Source organism: Taurulus bubalis (genome assembly GCF_910589615.1).
Source record: "Taurulus bubalis genome assembly, chromosome: 20".
Classification (NCBI taxonomy): domain Eukaryota; kingdom Metazoa; phylum Chordata; class Actinopteri; order Perciformes; family Cottidae; genus Taurulus; species Taurulus bubalis.
The window spans coordinates 14,136,599-14,162,326 of NC_136608.1; the positions used below are offsets into that span (position 1 = coordinate 14,136,599).

The 25,728-nt window shown below is 41.1% G+C and overlaps 1 protein-coding gene across 1 annotated transcript; it reads right to left on the reverse strand.

Moving 5' to 3' along the window:
- Nucleotides 1-536: 536 nt before the first annotated feature.
- On the reverse strand, nucleotides 537-25,343 carry lhfpl3 (LHFPL tetraspan subfamily member 3; the record flags this gene model as incomplete). The annotated part of the gene is made up of 2 exons (XM_079236119.1): nucleotides 537-823; nucleotides 24,908-25,343. 2 exons carry the CDS (start codon nucleotides 25,341-25,343, stop codon nucleotides 537-539), a joined length of 723 nt encoding a protein of 240 aa, XP_079092245.1.
- Nucleotides 25,344-25,728: the final 385 nt, after the last annotated feature.

Sequence of the window (25,728 nt, forward strand, 5' to 3'; positions counted from 1 at the left end):
AGTGCTCCGTGAATTACCTTGAAATAAGTATTGAAAAGCACAAAATGTGCTTTTACTCCTCTGGTGGTTCCAACTTTCAAATGGGGACAAATATGCGGAAGACTGTGTTGTGAGTTTTAGACTAGCTAAAAACAACGAAAGAAAACAAACCTAATGCAATCTCTGAACCTTTCAGGACAAAAAGTGTTGCACACACAGTATCTACAAGAGCTTTTAGAGGCTTGAATATACACAATCTCACAATAAAAAGCTAATATTATAGAAAGGTCAGCAAAAATACAAATAATTTGTTCAGCAAAAACTGTTTTTGGTATGTTTTTTCCACTCTTGGTAATCCAATCTCAGTTTGTTTAGAACAATTACGACTTTAATGGGTCCTGAACACGAGGAAGGGAAGTAGTCAATCAAAAAGAAAATGGAAAAATAACAATTTAAATAATCAAGTAGCCATTTGAGGTAAATCAGTCAAGTATTGCATCATCATTACTGCAAGTCCATTGCATTTGGTTGTGCTTTCTTCTCCCTCACCAACTGCATTAAAGGTGCAGCCTGCAGCCTAGCACGTGTCTACGTTTAGATGGCATCCCCTTACTGTCTCCCAGCAGCTCGTCAGACATCAGGCTGTCCTGCCGGTTCCCCAGGACGAAGGCCAGGAAGGAGAGGATGAGCGCGTCCAGGATGCCCATGATGGCCAGGATGTAAGCCCAGCGCACCGAGCAGGCCCCCAGCGTGTACTTGTCCGTCTGCTCGCCACACATCCGCTTCACCTCGTCGCTGTCCCAGCCGTCCGGGTAGATCATGCAGCCCAGGATCAGACATGTGCCTGGACGGGGAAGAGAGAACCACGGGGTCAGCGTTCGAGGGGCCTAATTGGCTCCTGAGGGAGGAGTTCATGGTGGATTTGGGACACTAGAAGAGTACTCTGTAAAAGAAGTGTGCTTAGCGGAGGAGTTATGGGGTTTTTATTTACATTTAAGCTTGAAGTATATAATAAAATGCAAATTCACAGAGGATGTGTTAAGCATAGCATCTAGGGAGATATTATAGTTTTCCAAAAAAGGTTATTTCTTTTTACTTTTATTAGAGAATCGAGGACGATAAGAGGAAATTGAGTGGACAGCAGTGAAGAAATGAGACAGAGAGGCTTTCATGTCTGTCCTTGAGATAATGAGAGTGAGTTTAGGTTCATGTTTAGTTTTGAAGAGACTCTTTCTAGTTGTACACGTCTCCTGTGGCCTTAGAGGGAGCTTCCCCCTCTACAAGTCTGGGAAAATGACTGATGAATTAAAATATCCTCCACTTGAAAGTAAAGTGCAGAGAAAATGTTCCCTTTGAGTGTTATATTATCACACATTATATCATTAGATTCTTCTTCTTCATGTGTTAATAATGCAAAAGCAGGATTTTACTGTTGTAGTTGGAGGTGGAGCTCATTTTAAACTGTTTTCTATCAGACTAAAAATGATTGTTTTCATTATTTTCCTCAGAAATTGACTGTGTAGTTTTGTAAAATTAGCATTTTGAAAATAGTGAGAAATGCTTTCACCAAAAGTGACACTTTCAATTTAGCTTTTTTTGGTCGGGAACTATGACATATCTGTCCTCTTTGCATTAAAATACTGTTGGGAAGTTAAAACTACAACAGGCATGTCATTGTATAAGTTCTTATATTTTATAAAGTAACGCTGTCAAATATATGTAGTAAAAGAAAAAAGTACAATATTTTCCTCTGATATTAAGTAGCGTATGCATGAAGTGGCATGAAATAGAAAAGACTCAACTAGTGTACTAGTACCACAAACTTAATACAGTACTTACAAGTACAGATACATTCCTGCCATGCATATAAACTCAAGCATGAGTGTGTGTTAGCGCACCGAGTAGCAGATTAAGCTAACGGATAATCTTTGTAGATGTCAGAGACCTGTGGCCCTCCTTCCCTTTGGCATTGAAAAACTAATTGCCAACAAGGCGTGATTATTATTTGGTACTTTTACATAAGTGTTTAGTGCTAAAAGCTCTAACCTTAAAACCACCGGCTTATTCATGCTTATTAAAGTGGAAATTGTGTTTAAAATGTGTCACGTAAGGATGTCTTCTTTTTAATTTCTGACTCTTCTGGTCTTCAGGAAATGTATTTGTTATTTTTTTTTATGTTCACTCAACTTCCACCATGTCTTCCACGGTGTATTAGTGTTGATTTCCTTTCATTCATATTAGAGGATTTAGTACAGTGCACTCTTTCCTGTAAACAACCTGCTCCTGCAGGCAGCTGTAATATTAATAGATTAAGTTGAATTGCGCGCTGCCTCAAAGGCAAATCTTAAATCTTCCCGCAATACAGGAGATCAAAGAGACACCGACTCTCATTTAAATGCCTTAAAATGTCCATTTCTGTGCTGGTTCGGGCTTAAACTCCCAGTCGCTGCAGGTTTGATATAAATGTAATTCTTCTCACTGACAGATCATTATAATCCATTTATCTTCTATACATAAACGCTTCCTGCAACAGTTATCTCCCTTTTTTCCCAAAATGTCCTGACTTCAGTCTTCTAACTTTAGCGGAAATGCCATTTTTTCTCCTGTTGTCGTCAGCAAAGCTAAAAAAATCCCCCAAAACGGCATCCAAATGTTTTGCTAAAGTAGGCCGGGGGCAATCTTTTATCTTTGGCAAAATTGTTTTGTTTCCAGGCTGGCACAGAAAAGCCGTTTAGCTACAAACAATCCCACAAATGACGTGCATGCTACAGCGTAGCGTGCATTAACGACAGGGGTTAGCCGACGGGGTCGGCCTCCTCATCTCCAGATAAATACATTCTCCTCATCTCAATATCCCTGCAGCCACAAGCAGCCGGCACACAATCCCCGCCATGAATAATGGAAGACACTGTGAAACGAAGACGAGGAATCATGTCAGCTCTTTTTCTTCTTCCAACACTTTAAGTGAGTGATGTTTTCAAACCAGCACGAACCCTAAAAGCTCAGGATAACGTTCGGACTTGTGGGAAAACAGGGCACTTTATAATAACTACACACTATTTAGCATTAGTAAAGCATGACTAAACACTTAATTCATAATTTATAAAGCATTGTTCCAACATGAACACTCATCAGTAACTCATTAGTATGCAATTCATAAACAGTTATAAAGGTTTCATCCTTGATTAATAAGCTTGACTATTATGCGTTTCATGATTGGATTTTCTTTATAAATGATGGATTCACCGTTTGTAAATTAAGTATTATGGATTTATCGATGATTAATAAGATAATTTATAAAGTGTTAGTAAATGATAAAACAAATATTGAAATGTCATTTATTCCTGCATTTATTTATACACATAATGATTTAGATATGCACTTTATAAACGTGTTTTATTATTATTAAGTATGTTAATTCAGGTAGTAACTACCTGAATTAACATACTTAACTAATACTTAACTATAAGTAGTAACTACCTGAATTAATCATGAATTGCAGCATTAAAACCCAATCATGAAATGCATAATAGTCAAGCTTTTTAATCAAGAATAAAACATGTACAACTGTGTTTATGAATTGCATACTAATGAGTTACTTCTGAGTGTTCATCTTGGAATATTTTTTTTATAAATGATGAATTAAGTTTTTATGAAGTTATTATAAAGTGCTACCGAAAACAGACGAGGGGTCTGAGGGCTGCGACGCTTCAAATGATTTAGGTTGACTACAAATTTAGCTTGAAATGTTCAAAAAGAAGCTCCTTAAGTGGTTTTACTCCAGCTCTGCGGGAGGCGGCTCGTAACGAGCTGAAGTTCAGACTGGACTTCTGAGAGCGACTCCTCATCAGCGAGGAAGAGGAGGTCAATTACTGATGAAGGCTCCATCTCGCTCTTTCATCTCTCTCTCGTTACTAGAGAGACTTCAGGCATGTTTTTCTCTTTTGGTCACCAAGTCAGTGCTGGAGAGATGAAGTGTTTTGGGTTCCTCATCAGTAGTTAAGTTAGTTTTTTAATTAAAATAGTTCCACTGTGTTTGGAAAATCAACTAAAGTAAAGGTGGATTACTACGACAAGAACATAATAGTGTTGAAATTTGATTGAAACCCATTTACCAAAGTGATGTCACAGTGATGTCACAGTGATGTCACACAGTACCGGCTCATCCTACACTTTTACATCAGTGCAGTCAGTAAAAACAAGATGTCTCTTCAAGTCATTTATCAGGTAAAAAATACCAAACATTCGGCTCCAGCCTCTAAAATGTTGGGGATTCTTGCCTTATATAAAACCATATTTGATATTTCTTTTTATTTGGGATTGTTGATCGGCTGAACAACCAATTTGAAGACATCACCTTGGGCTCTGGAAGGAAGTGAAAGACATTTGTTTGTGTTTTGTGACATTTTGTTGCTTGAAATGGAGCTCACAGACTCACGTTGCATGAAAATTTGAATATAAATGATTCTTTAGATTCCTCCGTTGAACACAATGTGTGCCCAAGTGTACGCTTTGGAAGACGTCTTTTCTATATTTACAGTAAACTCATCAGCAGAGGAGATTTAGCGGAGCATTTAGCACAAAGCACAAGGCGCCGGAGCAGCTGGATGGAAGTGAAAAGTCAGAAAGGCCTGCGGTGCACAGTCAGCCATTAAAACTCGACATGATCAGGGATCTTTTATTACCGTTGGCATGAGTGACATGCTTTGTTCAGCACTTCATCAGGATGATGAAAAGAAACGACGATCCAACATTAAATCATAATTGTACCCGTGTGTGTACATTAAAGTGCGATAATAATTACAGGAAAAACATCAGTGCAGCCCTATATGTGAGCAAACATTATGTAAAGCTCAGAGCAACACTTAATCCTACAGGTCCAATAGTTTCATTAGGAAATAAACAAATAGTGTTTAGCAAGCCTACAGAGACTTCAAGTAGTTTATAATGACGCCATGAGAATATACTGAAGAGACCGAGATGGTGCAAGTGAAATGTTTGTGGAGTTAATACTTTCCAAGCCGTTTTAAGAAATCTTATGTATACATTTATCTGTCGAGTTAATGACTCTATTTGATCATCATGGTTTTATTAAACATAAAGTATAGAACTTTATCTGTGGAGACATTGGTACAGCTGCCTATTTATAAAGCATTGATAGTTCTGTATTTAATTGTGCTTTTGTATGTATTTTATTCTATTTAATGTATTTTGTATTATCTGGACCTTGAGTCTGCAATAAAGGTTTGTTTGATTGATTAGAAAGATCCCTGGACACTTTCAGTTATGCTGTAATTCATAAAATAACTTTATTTCACCAAAGTAACTGTCTTCCGTTTTTAGAGAAACATGGAGGATAAAGTGTACAGCCAACTATGTAGCCGTTTAGAAAAATAAATCCTCATAGCAGCATGAGAAGTATCGCTAATGCAACATATTGCAATATAAAAATGTGTTTCTTTGTGGGTGCACTTTTGCCACATTTTGTACTTATTATGTTAAAATTTTGTTGCCAGTTTCTCAAGATTATTGCTAATGGAAACCTGGCAACCATTACTGTCGAACCCCAGTAGAATTTATGCACGCAGAAGGTCTATAAATACTGGAATAAGTCTTATAAAATAGGATCCTTAAAAAGTCTGATTCCTCTGCGGTAGCTACAGCTCTTATTCCCAAACTGCATTTACATAATACTAAGACAAAAATACTATTAATATTTGATACATGGCCTAATATTGAACAAACCAATCTACCAACAACACTTTCCAGACTTGCAAAGTAATGCAAAGACACAGAATACAGAGGATAAGAATAACTTTTTGCTAATTCAATTGAGCATCAAGCTGACGCTGTAATCCTCACAAGAAGCTGTCCGGACGCCGCGGTGCTGAAACCTCAGCCAGGAAAACGTGGCGGCAACAACTGTTTTCACACACCCTTCAAGATCAACGCTGACCGGGGTCACTCGGGGTCGCTCTGTATGCGGCACAGCACTCGGGCTGAAACAAAAAACTTTTCCCCTCCATCTCCCACAACATGCATGTTTATGTTGTTCTCTGTGGATGATGGGGAGAAGGAGAGGTGAGGAAGATGAAGCACCGACTGAAGATGAAGAGACAAGAGAAAGAATAAAAGACAAGGAAAAAAGGAGCTTGATCTATGCAGCTCAGGCTTAAAATAGCATGAGTGGCAGTTTGGTGTTTGTGTGTTAAAGAAAAAGGAGAGACATGAACAGTAAGATCAGGATGATGATGATGATGATGAGGGGGAGAGTACTAGAACTATTTGGTTCGAGCACAGAATCTGAAAGGTATTGATTTTGTGAGCCACGAGTGTCATGCGTGCGTCATTTTCAGGTGCGGATTGAAATGGAGACTGGAGGCATTCGGCAGGAACACGGGTTACACGGTCGGAATCCCAATGCACCTCATTTGAGACATGAAGGGAATGAAAGTGGCTGTTTAGAAATGCAGCGCGAGACAGACCACGCATCAGATCAGAGGACGGCTCACAGGCAGAGAAAACACACTTCAAAGACATGAAGCAGACTGACTTTCAAGTCAAGTCGGGGCAAATAAAAACGGGTAATCCACTCTTTATTTTACTCCCTCAGATATTATGTCCTCATTCAAATTATTGGCAAGATAAATACAATTTAACTCCGTGTCAAACACAAGCGAGTTTGGGGACGGTCCGCGGAGAGGAAGAGTGTCGTAAAATTGATTGAGGATCAAATTTACAATCTAATAATCTGAGCAGCTCAGTTCTGTATTGAGAACAGGAGAGTTATTATATTATTAATGCTTTATCATTTTCAAAAGAAAAACATCTGATGTAATAGCAGAAACTCAGGTCCAGCCACCCTTATTTAGGCTATGCCTGTAAAGTTGTGCTATTGTATGTCACACAATACGGTTTACAATAAGAGAGACAGAGTTATCACTCGAAATTCTTAGTGAATTCCGAAACAATGGCTCCTTGATTTCAGTCAAAAGTCGACAAAAGCAGGCTCGCGTTGCTAGCTCCAGAAGTGTTGCTAGTTCTGGCTAGCAAGCTAATTAAGCTAACGTTAGCTCCAGTAGGTTCAAAGCTATTTTTAAAATAATTATGCCTTCATTGTCTGTATTTTATAACAGTGCCATTTGTGGAGATATTTTATATCTCCTGTATATATGTGCATGTTGTATGTGCAATATTATAGCAGCTTATGAGCTGTCTCAACACAATGTATTAGTATATATATATATATATATGTATGTTTCCAGCTTTGTTGTGAAAATATGCACACACTGGTATTCACAGATGGACTCTGATGTGGACACACACTGATTGAATAAGTGTATCTGGTTGTCCTGCATGTTTATTTGCTGTTTATTTTCTGTTTGTCTGGCTGGTCCAGTAGGGTCAACTCTTATTGATGCATGGACTCATGTGATGTGGCTGACCTTTGTGCTCGGACCTCAGTTTATCCATGACTGGACATAAAGATATCGATGGCCAAAGTGCAAAAAACATCCTATCTGCAAAATGATCCAGGAAAAGTGGGGGGAACCTCTTATCTGCACTCTGTGTGTTTTTCTCCCCAGTCTCACTGCTCAAGCCTAAACCTAAACAATCTCACTCCTCAAGCCTAAACCTAACCGGCCCAACCAACGAATGCAAAGTAATAACGACGAGGAAATTGGTGGGTCATGTCTTCGCCAGGAGGAAATAAATCGTCATAAAAGGCATAAAAAGGCACCACTTTCCAAACAATTTGAAAAACCTCTCTGTCTTCTTACTAAGATCTAAACATTGACTGGCTTACCGAGCCTCATTCCTGTTGTTGAGCTTTAAAAAGGACATTCAATGTTTAGGGGAGGGTGAACGTTGCTACTCTTTCAAAGAAAAACAGGTAAATAATGTAAGATAATGTTATGAAAGTGGCTCAAAGCCTCTCCAGGTGATGACAGGAGAATGTGCTCAAAGGTTAGTTAGCGAATTGGGATTATTTTAAGACATCTCCAGTGGCCCTTCTTTAAAACCCCGCAGCAGAAACAAAGCCTTCTTATTTGAGTCATAATCTGCATAAAAGTTATTCTGATAAACCTCCCGGGCGGAGGTATTGTTGCCTCCTCCTCTTGCACGAGGCCCTCCTGCTGCGTTACAGCACACCAGAGACGACTTCAGAAGTTGCATCCAAACACTGATGTCGCCTCAGATTCTACGCCTGTCTCGTTTGAAGTCGACCCTAGTCGGAACACCCTTCTTCGGAGTATTCAAACGAGCTCTAATCAAAGCTTCCTCTGATTTCTTCTGAGCGCAGAATATGTTCGGGAGTGGGAGGTCGCTCTCCCCCCGCGCCGGGGATCCAATCTGCTGGGTTGGATGATGGAGATGCTGCATTGCCATGGCGACGGTGCTGCCTGCTGTCCCCGCATCGACTGATACGTGGATTTGAACGGATGAGTGCAACGACACCTCGGTGCTGTCGTGTGAATGTGACACAAAAAAATGTGTTTTTCTCTCCCTTCCATCTCAGGAGCGACATAACCTCACGCACAGACGTCCCGCGAAGCAGCTTTTGTTCTCAGGAAGTTTCCCACAGACCTATATGGAGGTGATTCAGAACAGGTGTTCTCGTTCATTAACAGCTCCCATTGGTGAACCTGAGACTAATCTGCCAAACACGGATACACGGCGCATCCCAGACTGAAGAAAAGCACGTGTTAAGCCTTGTACGCTCGCTGTCAGTAAAGCTAAAATCCCCCGACGCTCGATAACGTTTGTGAAGCTCAACATGGCCACGGCTCAGCAGTTGACAGTCGAGGAATTAAACAACAGGGCTTTTTTTTTTACGAGTTGGAGGGCGAGGAAAAAGCCCACATGGTCAGATTTTCTTTCTAACGACATTTGATCCGAAGAGTTCTGGATCAACCGTGGTTTCGTTTAAGTGCTCTTTCTTCTCTTTGCCTCCTCAGATGTGGGTGACATCATTCTTGATCTTCAGCAGCTCTGAATCTTTAACGGTTGTCCTTATTTTCTCTTCCAAAAAGAAGAAGAAAACGTCTGCCTTTTGAAGTCGAGCCGAGGGGATCGCTGCGCTCCGTTACTGCAACTTCTAATGTGTCTCTGATCTGTGGCGATGGCAGAGAGTACATGTTCTCCTCTTTTTCTTTTCTTTCAAGCCTCCCTCTTCTTTATCTCGCTCTATTTCTGCAGCACTGATGATGATGTGAGGGCAGGACACAAAAAAAAGTATACAGAGCTCTGTCTTACTGAGGAAAATCCACCTGGCACCAACAGAGAAATGATGGGAACAATGGCGACATCTTAAACTACACTGTCCAACCAAAGGGTCGGTCAGCAACAGGCTTGTGTCAACAAAACACGGCTCACTTACTGGCTGTTTTTGGAGTGTTTTACTTTTTTACACAAAGGCATCAAGGACTTTCAGATGTACATTATTTAAAATTTCTTTGAGCTTCTTTTCATCCATTTTGGCTCAAAGGTTGAGACGATCTTGACGGCAGTCCACAAACTCACCAAAGGGCCATTTCGTAGCTGTTCAAGCTCGTGGTAAATCGGTATTTAGAAGTTTGTTGGCGATCCCAAAGTTTTAAAAAGATATCAAATATGTGAATTGTTTCCTTTTGAGGGAATAGTGTAGCCAAAAATGTTTGCCGTTTGTGATAGCTTGTCAAGCTTCAAGTTGATATAAATGAGCAGTCCCAGTTTTAATAGAGTAGTTCTATATAGTATTACTACTTTCACTGAAGTAAAAGATCGGAGTACTTTGTCCATCACAGATGGTCGTCGAGCTGCTTCCAATGTTGTCCCAAAAGCTCATCTGGCCAGCTGTCAGACCTGTGGTGACCTGTGGTTCATGACCTGAAGGAAGCGGTCAGCTTTGGGTTGCCGGCAACTCTCCAACCCTTCAACCCTTCAACCCTCCAACTCTCCAACCCTTCAACCCTCCAACTCTCCAACCCTTCAACTCTCCAACTCTCCAACCCTTCAACCCTCCAACTCTCCAACCCTTCAACTCTCCAACCCTTCAACTCTCCAACCCTTCAACTCTCCAACTCGCCAACTCTCCAACTCGATAACCCGGCAACCCGGCAATAATAATAATAATAATAATAATGCATTTAATTTATATAGCGCTTTTCTTGGTACTCAAAGTCACTTTACACAACATTACAATGTCCTAAAATGTATGTACAAGTAATTAAACAAGTATAATAATGAAACAGATACAAAATAAATAAAAACAATAAGAGCACAGTCATATATTAAAAGCAGTTTACCAACTCTCCAACCCGCCAACTCGATAACTCTCCAACCCGCCAACTCGATAACTCGGCAACCCGCCAACTCGCCAACTCGATAAACCGCCAACTCGATAACTCGCCAACTCCCCAACCGTGCACTTGAATTCGTGCATGTTGAGAGACTTTGAACCCTCATCTCGGTTCCATCAGCTCCCACACCAGCTCCTCCTTTCGGCGGCTCCATGAGGACCCCGGTGCGGCGAGGGAGAGCGATAGGATGCTGCCGGCAGCAGCGGTGGCACGGAGAGGCGTTTCCATGGAAACCGGCAAGCTCGGAGGGAGGAAGAGCATCGCTGGGTGGCTGAGGTGGCTGCGAACATCACTGAAACAACACACGTCTCCTCTCCCCACCCCCACACACACACATACAGTCAAGAGTCTGTGTTTCCTGATCCGTGACCTTCTAAAAACGGCGAATGCAAACAAACGCACTGCAGACCAGAAGCAACATGTCACCTGAGAAAACACCTCATCAGACCTGAGAGAGCGTCCTCCTCGTGCAGCGAGGAGCATTGTTCCTCCGGTGTCATCGTAAGTGAGTCCACTGGGACGTAAACACTCCCACAGCTCCCACTTCTCAACTCCCCCTGCTAAGTTTATCAAATAACAACCCTCTGCTGTGACGCCGGAGCCTTTTGATGTCCTCTTAAGCTCAAACCTCATTTGTATTCTACGTCTGCCCCCAGTTTTCTCTACGCTTTTTTTGATTCAGTCTCCCCGCCGATATGTTTCCCAATGTTCACGCTGTTAGTCATGTTCTCCACACAGCGTGGGGCAACTCCTCATTTGCAGCTCGACTCCACTGTTGTGATCGCCGATGGTTCATCAGCGTAATTAGGCGTCTACCTCGGAAAGGGAAGCCAGCGGGAGGAGACGCCTCGTTACCGGATGTCAGTTCACTCCGTCCCATTCAGAGGTAATTTCGGCAGGTAAAGAAAACCAGGTAGACATTCACGACTCAATGACATCCGTCATGTTTCCCATCAGTCAACCCAATGCAGCGCTTGAATCTTCTGAGGCCACAGACAGTGCAGGAGAGTAATATATATCCTGGATGTCACGTCTGTATTATGCAAAAACGCTGCAGCCATCAAACAGCTTCCTCGGCCAATATGAGGGTATTGATTGACGAGACGATGGGATGTTGGAAATGAAATGTCCTGCTGAGAAGTAGATCTAATGGATCCAAGTTCCGTTTTGGATATTTGGAGAGGAAATGTGGTTGCACTTTAGGCCTGCGGAGATTACCAGAAAAGGGGATTTGGGGACTATAAATTGGATATTTTGGAGACGGGGGAATCGCAGAGAAAATATAATACATAAAGATTGAATGCTGTGCTGAATAAACAGTTCAGGGAGTATAAGATCCATCTTAAGTGCAAAGTTTCACTGTCTTTAGTATCGCCAAAGAGTGACACACTACTAAAAATCTCAAATATCTGCTAAAATGTAAAAATAGCTTTCTTAAAGTTAATTACTTTTAATGTCGCTACTGAGAGTTCAAAGCCGTTTTTTCAGAGTTTAAAATTGGGCTGCGTGCTGCAACCTTCAAAGTGTCTTTTCTATAAATCAAGCCGCATCAGAGCATCATTCACCCTCAAACAACGACAGCCAGGTGTCATAACAGAATCTGAAATATGATGAAGGCCTGAGCCGGAGCGTCAGTCTCCTCGACAGCGGCATCACTGATTAACTCAAACACTCGCACACGTTGAAACTAACATCACTCAAATGCACATCCACGAACACACGCGGGCTTCTCCGAGGCAGATAGTTTTAAACTGGGTCACCGTGTCCTTGTCCTGCTGCCTCACTCAGGAGGAGGAGGATAAATCAACCGGCTGTCTTCTCCATCCCGGCCCAGTGATCAAGAAGATAAACCCCCGATGGGAAATCTATAAAGCCGGCCCCTCCTCTGGGAAACATGTGAAAGCGAGCGGCGGTGGAAGGAGGAGTATTGACGGCAGTGGAGGACACAGCTGCAAAGTCTAATGGATCAAACAGAAGCCTGATATAGCTGCTACCTGCTGGTCACTCATTTGTGTACAAAAAGAGAAAAGAAAGCTGTCAAGCCGGTTTCACCCTGAGGAGTTTTAAGGCTCTAACGGAAAGCAAGAAACAAGCAAGAAAACGACTTGCTAATGTATAAAAGTTGCCTTTTTTAAAAAAGTAATAACTGGTAGCCAAAATGTCACTTATTATTCAAACAGTATTTAAACTTTGTCCTCAGATTTTCTGTTCCCCGAGGTGGTGACAGACCATCTTGGAAATACTAATCAGAGCATCTCAGCGTTCACATTGTAAACCAGGGAGTTTTGCAAAGTACTTTTTTCTCCCTGCCAACATGGAAATAGTCAAATCCAGCCCACAGACATGCTGCAGAATTAGAGAGAGATCATTAGTGGCAAGGAAGAGCTTCTCAATAGCTTTTACGGTCCAATTACATAACACCGTTTCCTCTGTATTGTCTTTCACTGCACAGCAAACAAGTTAATGCAAACATGATGTCTCATTATTAATACACCGCGCTTTCTTTTCTGCTTCAACACGGCACCATCTCGTCACCGTTGGGCTGATATTAATTGTGTGAAGATTTTTCTCTGCATCTTTGCCCTCAGGTCCTAATTAAAGTGGAATTCAACTTGCTTCAATTGGTAATTATGAAGCAGAGAAGAGAGACGCTCGCTCCCGTCCGGGTATATATAACAGATTGTGGGGGCTGGAGAAGTTGTGCAGGATGTTGGATGTTTGTTCTGCCGCTTTATGTTATTATTTTTATAGTATGTGTTTCCAGGGAAGCTACAGGTTCATTTGCGTTCTTGAGCCACTGAGAATCAGACTAGTTACAGCTGCTGTCGGCAGATCAAATGAGGATATCTTCTTTCTAAAACGTGACTGAAATATTGAAAAACTGCAGACGCGCCACAGAGACTCGACACACTCTCAGGCTTTCATTCATGTCTGAGAGTGTCATGATTTATTCAGAAGCAAGCGGTTGTGTTTGCATATATAATTCAGATGGAAGTGACCCACTGCAGAGAAACAATGTCAACAACAGGAGCGTTTAATCCGCGAGGTTGTCGGAGCCGAATGCGACGTTCAAAATATCTCAACTGTGGACCGTGAGCTCAGATTGAAGAGGCCCGAGGGATCGAGAAGCAACAAAGTCTTCCGTCTGTCGATTTGGCCCACCGCTGGTTGGGGGGTCTCGTTTCTCGCTGTCACATCCCATCACAGCGAGGCGAGCCTCAACGCTCCGTCTTGTTTCTACCTCTTCTGGGAAACTTTTGCATAGGTTTCCGGTTGTCTGAGGGTTTTGAGGGAGTCGTCGGGGAGAAAGGAGGCAATTGATGACTCCTGACTAGGGTTGGGTACCGAAAACCGGGACCAATATGGTGCTTGTGATGCTTGTGTCTGTTCTTTTTTTTTTATATATATATATTGTTTATAGTTAAAAAGTCTGAAGCTGTAGTTTGAAGTCAAGTGTATTTATTTATATTTATAGTATACTTTAAACAGTTAATATATTGTTCAATTTGAAGAAAAAAAATTGCCTTGGCAGTAAAAAAAGCCTTTCTTTAATGTCGTCAATCGTCGTTTTGTGCTTCTTTTTTTTTAAGTATGGGTTCAAGCACCGTTTAGGCACCAGTATCGTTTTAAAAGTATCGTTTTAACACCGGTATCGGAAAAAACCCAAACGATACCCATCCCTACTCCTGACAGGGGGTAAAGGCCGGGGCAGCAGGGCAGCAGGACTACAATCAGACGTTCTGCTCCACCATCCTGGTTACACTAATTACATTACTCCTGGGGAGACAGAATAATCAAATCCTAATGAGGCGTGGAGGACTTGAGTTGTTCTTGACATCACAGTCTCTAACAGACGTGCTGAACCTTTGCAGATGTGTGTACAGAAGAATCATCTGAGACCCAATTTACACCAAACCACAGTCCAGCCTGATGATGACAAGTTCAAACCAGGATGTAAATAATTCTAAGAATAATAAGAAGAGCTAATAAACCAATAAACGATGATTTAAACTCAAGAATTTTTGTTTTTTGATAGATAAATACGAACCATTCTGAGAAAATTAAATCCACCATAATGGAGACACAAGCTGATATTCACACCTCTGAAGAACTAGAAAGGCACCCGGAGAGCGCAGACCAAAGCCCAATGCCCTATCTCGCAATATCAATGAAAGCGAAAAAATAAAGCATGTAATTGGTTCTTTCTTGGCCCCTGCTAAACCCCACCACCAAGCTTCATGGAAATCAGGCTGGTAGTTTTTCTGTAATCATGCTGAAAAGCAAACAAACAAACCCCAAAAAATAACCTCCTTGGCGTCGGTAATAAGTTAGTTAGTGTTATTCCGAAGCTTCCCATGGGACTTAAAAGGCAGCAGAACAAAAACAGAGTATTATGTTCTCCTCTGGGACGAGCTTATGCTCCTTGAGATTATCACTTTCCCCTGCTGGTCGGGTTTGTCACTTATTCCTTGTGCAGCGGGCAAGCTGTTTAGTGACGCTTCCTCAGGGATACATAATACAAAAGGATAATACAACAGCAGAATGGGAACATTTCCTTTCGCAAAGAGGAAAATAACACAACATCGTCTGCTGCAGGTCGCATCAGCGCTACTCCCCCTCAGCCCGTCTGAAATATATCTCTTTCTTACACACATGCACACCGGTAATGTCAAACTTTGAGCTGCCACTAACTCATCTTCTTCGCCTCATGCCATTCAGCGCTCTCATTTCCGTCCAAATCCCCCGCTGTTAGCTCTCCTGCTGCTCCATAACTAGCACCTGATTAGGTGTGTTATTAAGCCTATGCTATAACTTCGGCACAGCCACATCCTGCAGAGACTCCTGCAAAGACCTCGTTATCTCCCCATCAGCTTCACTGCCGGCTCCCTCCGCCTGGCAACTGGACACTATCCCGTCATCATCCCACCAATTTAAAAGGGCAACACAGCTCTGGAAAATGCCAACAGACCTCCAAAGCGGCACAGTTTCTTTCTCCGGCCTCGGCCAAACATAAGAGAACCGGACAGGTCTCATGAAACATGAAAACATGCTTCTGGCAAACACTGTCGAAATCAATATAGGCTGCATCAGAGAAGGAACACGTCACTTTTTAGACTTCTGTGTTGCTTCCTGCAAGCAAATTAAGGGTGTAATTAGTGGTGGAGTTTTTATTAACAGCGATGCTGAGAAATGTCCCTTAGCAATTTCGTAACAACATGAACAATAAACCAGCTTCCTGGCAGATGGTTTAATGAAGAGGTAATGGAGCCTCTGAGGTCCCTGATGTTTGTCCCCATAAAGCAATTGTCCAGAACAGTGCAATAAAAGTGTGATTAAGTGTTAAATAAGGCATTCAAAACAACAAGCAATCAGACAGCATATATGTCCACCAATGCTTTGTTTGCAGTTTTTAAATCTGCATCAATATGAGGGCCCTCCGAGTAAATGTGTGCATGTCTACATTTGTTCATGAGTTATGGCAGTTTATTTAAAATTACATAACATTACATTTAATTTAGCTGACGTTTTTATCCAAAGCGAGTTACAATAAGTGCATTCAACCATGAGTACAAACTCAACAAAAAAGCTGAATTGCAAGTTTCAAACCAAATAAACTCACTTAATGGAAACAAAGGAAATATTCTCACACCTATTCTCTAAGTTTTCAACCGTACACCTACTGAATTTTTTGTTTTCCTTTCTCTTTCTTACCGTTTCCTAATTACACACCCAGCTCACGTGGAACAAAATGAGTATTTAATAGTTGTGTTTCTGGCAACTTGATGTGCAATATTTACACTATTGTGTTCTGTGCCTGTTGTTTAGCACTGGACAGGTAGCATTAAGTGGTTTTATCTGAGCTTTTTTTGTCTGCTAAAAATGGCGCAGTGATAAGCACCATGAGACAGAACCTAAACAGTCAAGTTGGGGCAGTAAAACCAAAACAATGAACTGAAAGACATTAAAACGCTCGAGCTAGAGCTGAGGGAATCAAGTGATAATTCTACAAATCCCACCTTTCACGTTAACGTCTCATGTTGTAATTTCATCTAATTTTTATATAATAAAATATGCAGCTTTAATCATTATCTGATCTTTGAGATATCGTGCTGAATACGACCTCCTGAGCCAAAGCAAGGAAGGTATAGCTTTGATCCTTCCATATTGGTGCTATTATTTACCAGGCTTTGTTTGTGCAATGCAAATTAACACCCCTATCCCAGCTGCTCATTTCTTTGCAGTTTAACCTGAACAGAGCATCCATCTCATGGAGCATAATAACAGGCCTCCAGTGTTTTCGAGTGAAAAACGAGGGACTCTGGAGGTAATTTTCATCCGTCAGCCCTGACAGTTTCTTCTCCTTCTTCCCCTCGTCCGACATGATCTCCATCTCTCTGCTCATTCCGCTTCCTAACTAGTCTGCAATCAAAACTGTCAGTCACACTTAAGGCACTAAATACCTTGTGATTCCCTCATCAAGAGGCACCAATCTGGCTTTAACTCCGACGAGCTCCAGACGCTCCCGCAGCCCCATCTGTCGATCATGCCAAGGCTAATAAAAGACAAATTCATCACCACCTCAGGATGACATGTTATTCATCAACAAGCGGCAATGAAATGGCTCAAGATAACGTGACCGTGACAATATCGGTGCAATGATTTTCAGTTATTGCTTTTATTTGAATCTAGTTAAAAGTAAATGTCATTGTTATCTCGTTCAAATTCAACTCTTAAACTGCACATTTGGCCTGTAGATGGCATGTTGCAGAGTAAATGTGCGCACACGTCTAAATTTGTTCAAGAGTTAGGGCAGCTTTTTGTAAAATAGTCGACAGGAAATTGTAAACATTTAAAGTAATGAAACTGGATGAAATGTCGAGGACCAATTCAGTCTCACAGCAGTTTGTGAAATGCAATTTATTGGTTTTGTGTGTAGTAGGGACACACATTTTTCCTTTTTTTTGAGTCCCTCGGAACAACGTTTTTTCAGAAAGTTAGTTTTTTACAACTTTGTGCTACACAACCACTTAGTTAGGTTTTGCAAAAACATCACAGTTAGGCCTAAAATACAACAGATCCATGCAATTAGGTTTAAGCAACAAAAAAAACATGACTTTAAACAAGCAGAAATGCTGTCATTTAGTTCCGTTAGCTTCATTAGCTACGTTACATGTTAGCTCTATTACCCGCAATAGTTTCGGTGGGGGTTAGCTACGTTCCACAAGCTCTCTTAGCTTTTTTTGGTCTTATAAATATACAACATTAAAACAAAAAATATATATATCAAGAACGGAAATATTCTAACACCAAATTATTCTTGTTAAGCAGATAAACTCAGCCGTAATGTTGACGTTAACTTCCGCTTTCTTTTCCGCCGAACTAAGACTAGCGCTAGCTTAATTGCCTCGTCAACTCGTTGCAACACGACAGAAACAAAATAAAACTCACCAAACTCTAGAAAGCACAGCGTTGCTGCAACTTGAGACACTGACGCTGCCAGGAAATTGTTATTGCACATTAATGTCGAATTTCTCCACCTGCTGGGGAAGATTTGTGCGCAGCTGACAGGCAGATATGAGGACCGCAAGTCTGTCTGTGCAGCTTGGACACGATGTTCCCTCTCACCTGTCCACCTGACCACACACCCCATAAAGCACCTCACCTTCTGGGACACCTCTGAATCGCCTCACCCACTGTGTAGGGTTATTCTCCCTGGGTGACAGATCTTTTAAGTAGATTACTAATCATCCGGGTGCCGGACTTTAAAGGACACATGTCATCCTTTTCAAGCTGTCTACCTTTAATTTAAAGTTTATTGCTGAGCTTGGAAACAACACATCATAAAGTCCATTTAGTTTAATCCAACCTGGACGAGAAGTTCTTAAGTGATCAGAAAAATGGAAATGATATATATAATCTCTGGAACAGTTACTAAATATACCTTTCAGGGAGAATGTTTTTCAATATTTGGAATTGTTGTAACGTAAACTGTAGACTTTAACTCAAACACATTAGTTAATTATTTAAGTGGAATTGATGTACAAAGACTTTACTAAAAACTACTTTCCTCGTAGTCAGAGGGGTTGAGACTATGGAAGTGTTCGAGGCGGATAGAGGTCACCGATCGGTTACTGTCCCTTTAAAATCCTCATTAGCTAAAGGAGGTGATCCACTTCTAAAGGAGGTGATCCACTTTCTTAATCCTCAGACTCAGAACTAGTCCGTAGTTTGAGATCTGTGGCTGATTCACTCTGCATGAGTCAACATCTTTATTTTCCTGTTCCTGCTTCTGTATTGTTTTTTGTTTTTTGTTTTACTCAATGTGAACATAATAACCGTCCATGCACTGTGACTTCTCTGAGTTTTACAAAGAAATTGATTATTTTTTCTTTAGACTAGACAGAGAAAAGGACCAGCTGAGCACTTAGTGGTGGAGAGAGGAAGTAAAAGAAAAGGAGGGCAGAGGGTTTCATCTAAAAACCTTCAGGTGGACACTCTGCTAATAGCTTCTTCTGTGTGTGTGTGTGTGTGTGTGTGTGTGTGTGTGTGTGTGTGTGTGTGTGTGTGTGTGTGTGTGTGTGTGTGTGTGTGTGTGTGTGTGTTTACGTCTTTGTCTCATGCGTGGCCATGTTACATCACTGTAAAGCCTCTTAGGCTCTTCAGGTCCTTCATTAAATGTGTGAGAGGATAAAGACCGGGCTGATGTCATTAGCTCCCTGCCTCACCATCTCCACTAAATGTGCACAAAGCTCACATTGATGTGGCTTTTTCTAAGATTAGCTTTGCCAATTATTGCCAGCAGACTCTCAACTTTTATTTATTTAATGCCTATTTTAATGCGGACGAGTAGAACATTTAGAGCATTTCCATTCAGGGGTGAGATCAGTGATTTCTTTTGGCCCGACATTCAAATTAATCACTTGAAAAGTTTGTGGATAATCATGCCAAATGTACATGATATAGGCTCATGTGATTATCAAGTAGAAATATAAAAAAAACAATTATGTAATAAGGTGAGAAATCTATTCTCAACCTTGAAGGTGTTGTCAAACTGGAATGGAAAGGAATGCAGAATATAATGTGTAATTTTATAACATGTATTTCAGAGACAAGATGGCTATAAACATGCATTCTTATTGGATTATTATATGCACAGAAATAACACAAGCAGTCCTTCAACATTCAGACATTGCCTGGATCAGTTTTCATTATCTATCCGTCTCCTCTGCAGACCTGATAGCGTCTCGGTGTTATTCTCTCTCTTCTTTCCGGACGGCGGCGATAAGCCGAACGTCCCGCTTCCACTTGACATCTTTCTGAAGAGGTGTAAAATTGAATACCAAGCGTTCAAATAATGTAATAATATCAGTCAGTCAGACGCTTTGTTATCAAACTGTGTTATCGTGCATCAAACACAAGGCAACCACAGCTTTTGTGTTCGCTGTCTCTGCAACAATAACTCAGTGTACTGAGCTGCTGCACGTGCAGCTGTCGCCTGTTGGAGCACTTCTTTCTGATATTCTGGAAAATCAACGCTTGGATCAGCGAACCTCCTGCAACCAAATGGACTTTCTGCTTTTGGGCTTTGGATGCGAGACCACTTAGAGCGCCGCGAGGAACGCCACTTACTGCCCACAGGAAGCCGCCGGCCAGACAGCCGGGAACTTGGACCCACCTTCTGACTCTGCGGATTTACAGCCACAGAAAATGTGCAGCTGCTCATGCCACACTGGTAATGTGTGTGTTTGCAGGGTCCAGATGGCCATCACGGCTCTGGAGGCCATCCACGTTATTGAGCAACAACACGCATCTAGTGAGCTTTTTAAAGTGTTTATAAGTTATAACTAATGGATTCTTTGTGTGTGTGTATAATATAATGAGCCATTACTAACCTTAAAGGTCATTAGGTTGTGAAATAGAGAGATAGATTGCTTTTTTTTTTTAAACAAGCTTTTTAATTCATTTAAAAGAAAATATAAATTGTAAAGTGTGAAAGAAATAAAAGACATTAAATGTCTTAGTGGCGCCAACACAAGCTTAAAACAGTTCCAATGCAACTCGGCATGGCTTCCACTCGTCTCTGAGGGGATGAAACACAGTTTTTCAAAAGATATTCCCTCATTTGAAGTTGTTCAATTAAATTGAGATTTATGTAACTGCAATTTGATTCACATCCTTTTTATGTATGTTTTTTTTTACTTTGTAGATGATGCCACAGGTCTGATTTTAAACAATAATGAGGAAGCTTACAAAAAGTAGGTTTCATCCCTGGTGGACTGGTGTGCAGCCAACAACTGGGAGCTGCAAAACTAAGGAAGTAGCAGCGTGAGGACTTCCATAAGAGCCAAAGTCTGTTTCTGGTCATGAATGGTTTTGAAATTCAGTTGGAGTCATGTTAACGCAAAGAAGGGAAGGCGAGAAACAGAAGAGCGAGACGTATAAAAAGTTGTCTCTCTGTTGGGCCGGACGCCAGCTAACGACTGTTCAAAGTTGTGTAAAAGATTTGTGTAAAAGATTTGTGCAAAGAGCCTCAAACCAGACAATGTGTTTTGAGAGACAAAGAAACGGCTACATCATTACAGCGATCATCATCATTCTTCGCTATATTTCTAAAACTCATCAAATATTCAGGACATCCCATAGTAGGAGAAGAGGGCCGCCTCTGAGCCGCGTGCGCTGTCTTTGATAGCAGATCGCGGCGGCCTCGTGACATCTGACACGGGGGATCTTTTCACAATCACCTCGGGATTTCAGACCGCTTAGAGAGAAATAGCGCCTCAATATTGGCTGTTTAAGCGGCCCAAAAAACCTTTAAATGATAGATTTCATGGCGGCTTCTGCCAGAATGAAAGAATGAGAGACGAGATGAGACAGAGTGATACTGAATGGGGCTGCGTGTGAAAAAAAAAGCACTGAGATGATCAAAAAAGAGGATTTTTACTTTGTAAAAGACCAGAAGTATGAACTGCAAATGTACTTTTTTTCACAAAAAGCCCCCTGTAGCTAATATTATTGTATTATTAATACTGATATTAAGCCAAATATGTTTGTGTTTTGTCATCTTTGGGCTATTGGAATTTTTAAAGGATGTTTTTATAATTTCATAGCATCTCATGGACCGAATAGTGTATCGTTTGATTAGGAAAATAATCAATACATGGTCGATAATGAAAATAATCATTAGTTGCAGCCCTTTTCGTATGTTTTTTTAATCTTTTCTGAAATTTAACGACTAACTACAGCTGCTGTGGAGTAAAAGAGTTCAACATTTCCCTCTGAAGGGCACTTCAGTGCAGTACTTGAGCAAATGTACTCTCCGCCACTGTTAACATTCACAAAAAAAACCCACCAGAGATGAAAATCAGATTTAGTTCTTCACCTGAATGTGCTGCAAACGGTCACATCTGCTGCTCTGACTTGGTGGGAAAAGAAACTGGAGAAAGCCAGCACGTGACTCTGAGGAATAAGACACAGCTTTGATCTGTAATACACACAAAAAACTGCAAAGACTCAAACTGCCAGTATGTGCCACTCATTAGGACTCTGATGGAGCTCATCATAGCGCTGTCGCTCCAATATAGTCCAACTCCCAGCTGCTGGAGTTATATATGTTATATATTTTAGCAAACAGAGAGGTTTCATTTGCTAAGAAATATACTCACAGCTGGTCAATGGCTCCACTAACCTCTATATCTTATCAGTGGCTTGTGCAACGAGTCATCAGATTGCATTCTGGTTGCTGTTTATTGCTAAAACTGGTGATCAGCGGACTTTGGGACACATGTTCGCCCTGAATCAGAATGGATATTTAGCCGCTGTGCGTTTCAGGAGGCAAAAATAGAAGCGCACTCTCTCTATGAATGTGATTATTATGGGCTGTGACATTTAATTCCCATTTGAGAACAAGCTGTGTTTTACAAGCAGGCATCCGTGAAGATGCACAGTGTGATGCTAGGATATTAGCTATACACACAAATTACATTTATATGAGAATTATGAACCTTAAATTATGCTCTAAAAGTCATTATGTGTTTCTCTGGGTGTAAATTGGTGTGATGGCACTCATTACAGAAATAACATCCAATCTCTCGTTGTGGGCTTGAATTACAGTTCCTTCATTTACGCACTTGTTCTGTTGTGTTGTGTTCATTCACAGCTTCTTTTTCACAGCATATTAAAAAGTCTACCGTCTCCCCAGCACGTGTTGAATCAAGGACGTTTGAATGACAGGCCGACTCACAGCGTTCTTCCCCTTTTGACCTCGTTGTTGTTTATCACTTAATATACAAATTATCTTCCCTGAGATTTTGCTAATTCAAATGTGTGAATGTTTGCAGATGACACAACAATCATAACAACATTTAAAAGCTCAGGCACATGAATATGAAAAGAGTTTAAAAATGTTTTACTTCCACAGCTGTGCTTGAAGAGAGCAGTTCAAGGCTACGTTACGTTAGCTGCTGTTAGCGTAGCACACCCAAATCTATGACAGAACTGTCCGTGGTGGAGTTGCATTGTGGGTAATGAAGGCGCCAGGTTTCAACAAGTTGAGAGGGATATAATAGGCAATCACTCTGATTCTGCTGCATACATTTTTTGACAATGTAATAGGAGTGTAACCCAAAGCCTAAATTAGTGGAGTAGATTATTAAAAGGACAACTTGGTGGTAAATGCAAACATCATCAAAAGCCTGGGAATATGTACAATAAGAAGAAAGATACACATTTGTATTCAAACATGAGGAAATGGTCAAGAAGAAGTCACAGAAGTCAAACTGGGAATCAAAATACAAATGAATCTGCTCACATTACTGCCTTTCTAAAAAAAGACGATAAAAGGACAAATGTGTGTTGTCTTTGCAAGCTTCTTATCTAAATATATTCTATAAGTTATATCTCATAGTCTAATTTATAGTCATATCAGTAATTGCTGTGCAGCGCAGCTCAGTGAAATACAGACAAAGTTACACTGTGTGAATATATATATATATATAAAGTAAAAAGATATGTATTTAGAACAAGCTGTAAGTGTGTGAAATAAACACATCAGCGTGTTTTCAACATGTATATTATAATTTATGGCTTGTAGAGTATTATTATCGTGTTGTGCATATAAGTGTTGAGTGTGTAAGAAGTGTGTATGTGCAGATACTATATGTGATGAATATGTAACTGAGTTTGCGTGTTTATGTGTGGTCTATATATTAAATATTCTTGTTGGGATTTGAATATGAAATCTTGGTAGACAAGCCAAAAAAAAGAGAGCAAAATAAACAGATGAAAAACTAAATGTAAAAAATTGTTTTATTTGGTTCCTCATCCAAATTTTCTTTGTGTGTTTCTTGTGAAATTCCATATTTCTAAACCATTGATGCTCTGTTAGATCCAATTTACCAAAAGTAAAGATTTAGAGAGGAAATTGTTCATGCTGATATTTGCTTGTCATTTTCCCGTGTGTGCTGAAACAGTTGGCTGACATATAAAGCGAAGCTGCACCAGTTATTTAAAAATATCATTTTTGGAAGGAAATCAAGATCTTCTCTGTCTATTCAGACAGGATGCTGGAAATGACTAAAAATAATTAAAGGTAGAAAGAAGCAGTTTAGTCAGTCACGCTCTACATGTCCTGCTCCTTTGATTTTCCTTTCTCATTTCCTCTTCCATGTGTTTCCTTTTGTCATGTAATGTGCACGATGGGTTTGAAGATGTTAGAGAGACCCTTTCTGTTCTCATTAAGAGAAGAAAAAAAAAGTGCATATATAATTTATGCTACCAGTTGAAAGGCACGCACAATGCAAACCCTATAAAACAACTGAGGACGTTTCTAGTTGAGAGTTTAATACGCTTTTATATACCGACAGTTGTGCAGGAATGTGAAAGAAATTCTCGATGTACTTTGAAATAGTTGCATTTAAGGGATTTAATCATCTCTGAACATTCAAGCGTTGGGATGAAAAACATGCTGAAAATACACCTTTGTTCATAGTGATGTAAGGAAATCACACAAGTATGTATTTGTACCATCAACAGCCCCTTCTGACCTTCTATCTTTTCATTTTCTATCTCAGCACACAGTGATTTTCACCATTTCCATCTAAGGTTTTTACATTCCCCCAAGACTGCACTCCACTTAAACAGTTATAATGCTTTATTAGAGCTTTGGTACCACATAAAAAACTATACTAAAATGGGGTTTTGTGGCCAAAAAAGCAGGAAAACATTTAACCTATTTTAGGTAAACGCTCTGTGCATTTTGACCCTGGTCTTTTTTCTTTCTTTCTTCTGTCTAATAAGGCTAAAACATGTGTTTCTGAACAATTTCCAGTACATTAAACTATACTCATTGGAGCTGAAAGTAATATTTACAGAGCTAAAATCCATTGGAGCATATGACCTGGAACATCTGGATGTTTATGAGCATACTGTGTGAATGTTGAGCAGATTTTGTACCACACTTTATGAGTAGATGGAGGGTGAACCCTCTGCTTTTAGTGCGCATTGAACTCTTTTAAATCTCACTGGAGCGCCCCATACAAGTGTTTTTATGGAGCTACACCCCCTGTATTCAGAGCCGAGCCTCCTACCTGCAGCCAGCTGCATCCAGCCGCAGATCTTATACACGGTGCCGGTGCTGCAGAAGAAGAAGAGCGCGAAGCAGCCGATGCAGGTGATGACCAGCACCATGGACATGCCGATGAAGAAGGAGGCGGCCTTGAACGCACCGGAGGGGATGGTGCTGAACTCGGTGAAGCTGCCCTGGCAGGTCAAGTCCCGGGACAGCCCGTTCCCGATGCAGTAGTGGAACAGACCGAAGTAGCCCGCCTGCGGGGTGTTCATGCCGTCTCCGATCCAGTACGGCTGGATGAAGCACACCACGTTGACGATGGCGAAGAGGATGGTGAAGATGGCCCACAGGACGCCGATGGCGCGGGAGTTGCGCACGTAGTTGGTCTGGTAGATTTTGGCCGCCTCGGAGGCGGGGAGCATGGTGGTGATCGTGCCGGGGGCCCCGGGGATCATCCTCCGGTCCGTGTGATGGGAGGATGGATCCTCAGGATCAATGAACCTGCTGCGCTCAGCAGACTCACATCTGCCGCATCTGCTCACGTAAAAAAGGCGAAACGCAAAGCACAGTGTTCTGCAGAACTTGTCGCTGTTTTTGTTTTTGTGAGACTTTATTCAGTCACAGCTGTTCCCACAGCATCACTGCACTTTAGTATCCATGGCGAGGTCCGGTTTGGTTTTCGGCTGGTGCTTTCTGCTGATTTTCATTCATCACTCTCGCGCAATAAAAACGAAACGTGCGCTCCGGAAGAAAATAAAATTCCATCCTCCATTCAGAAGCCCGTGGATGTTTTTTTTGTTTTTTTTTCCATTTGTCCTCATATGTTTTTAAATATGTCGC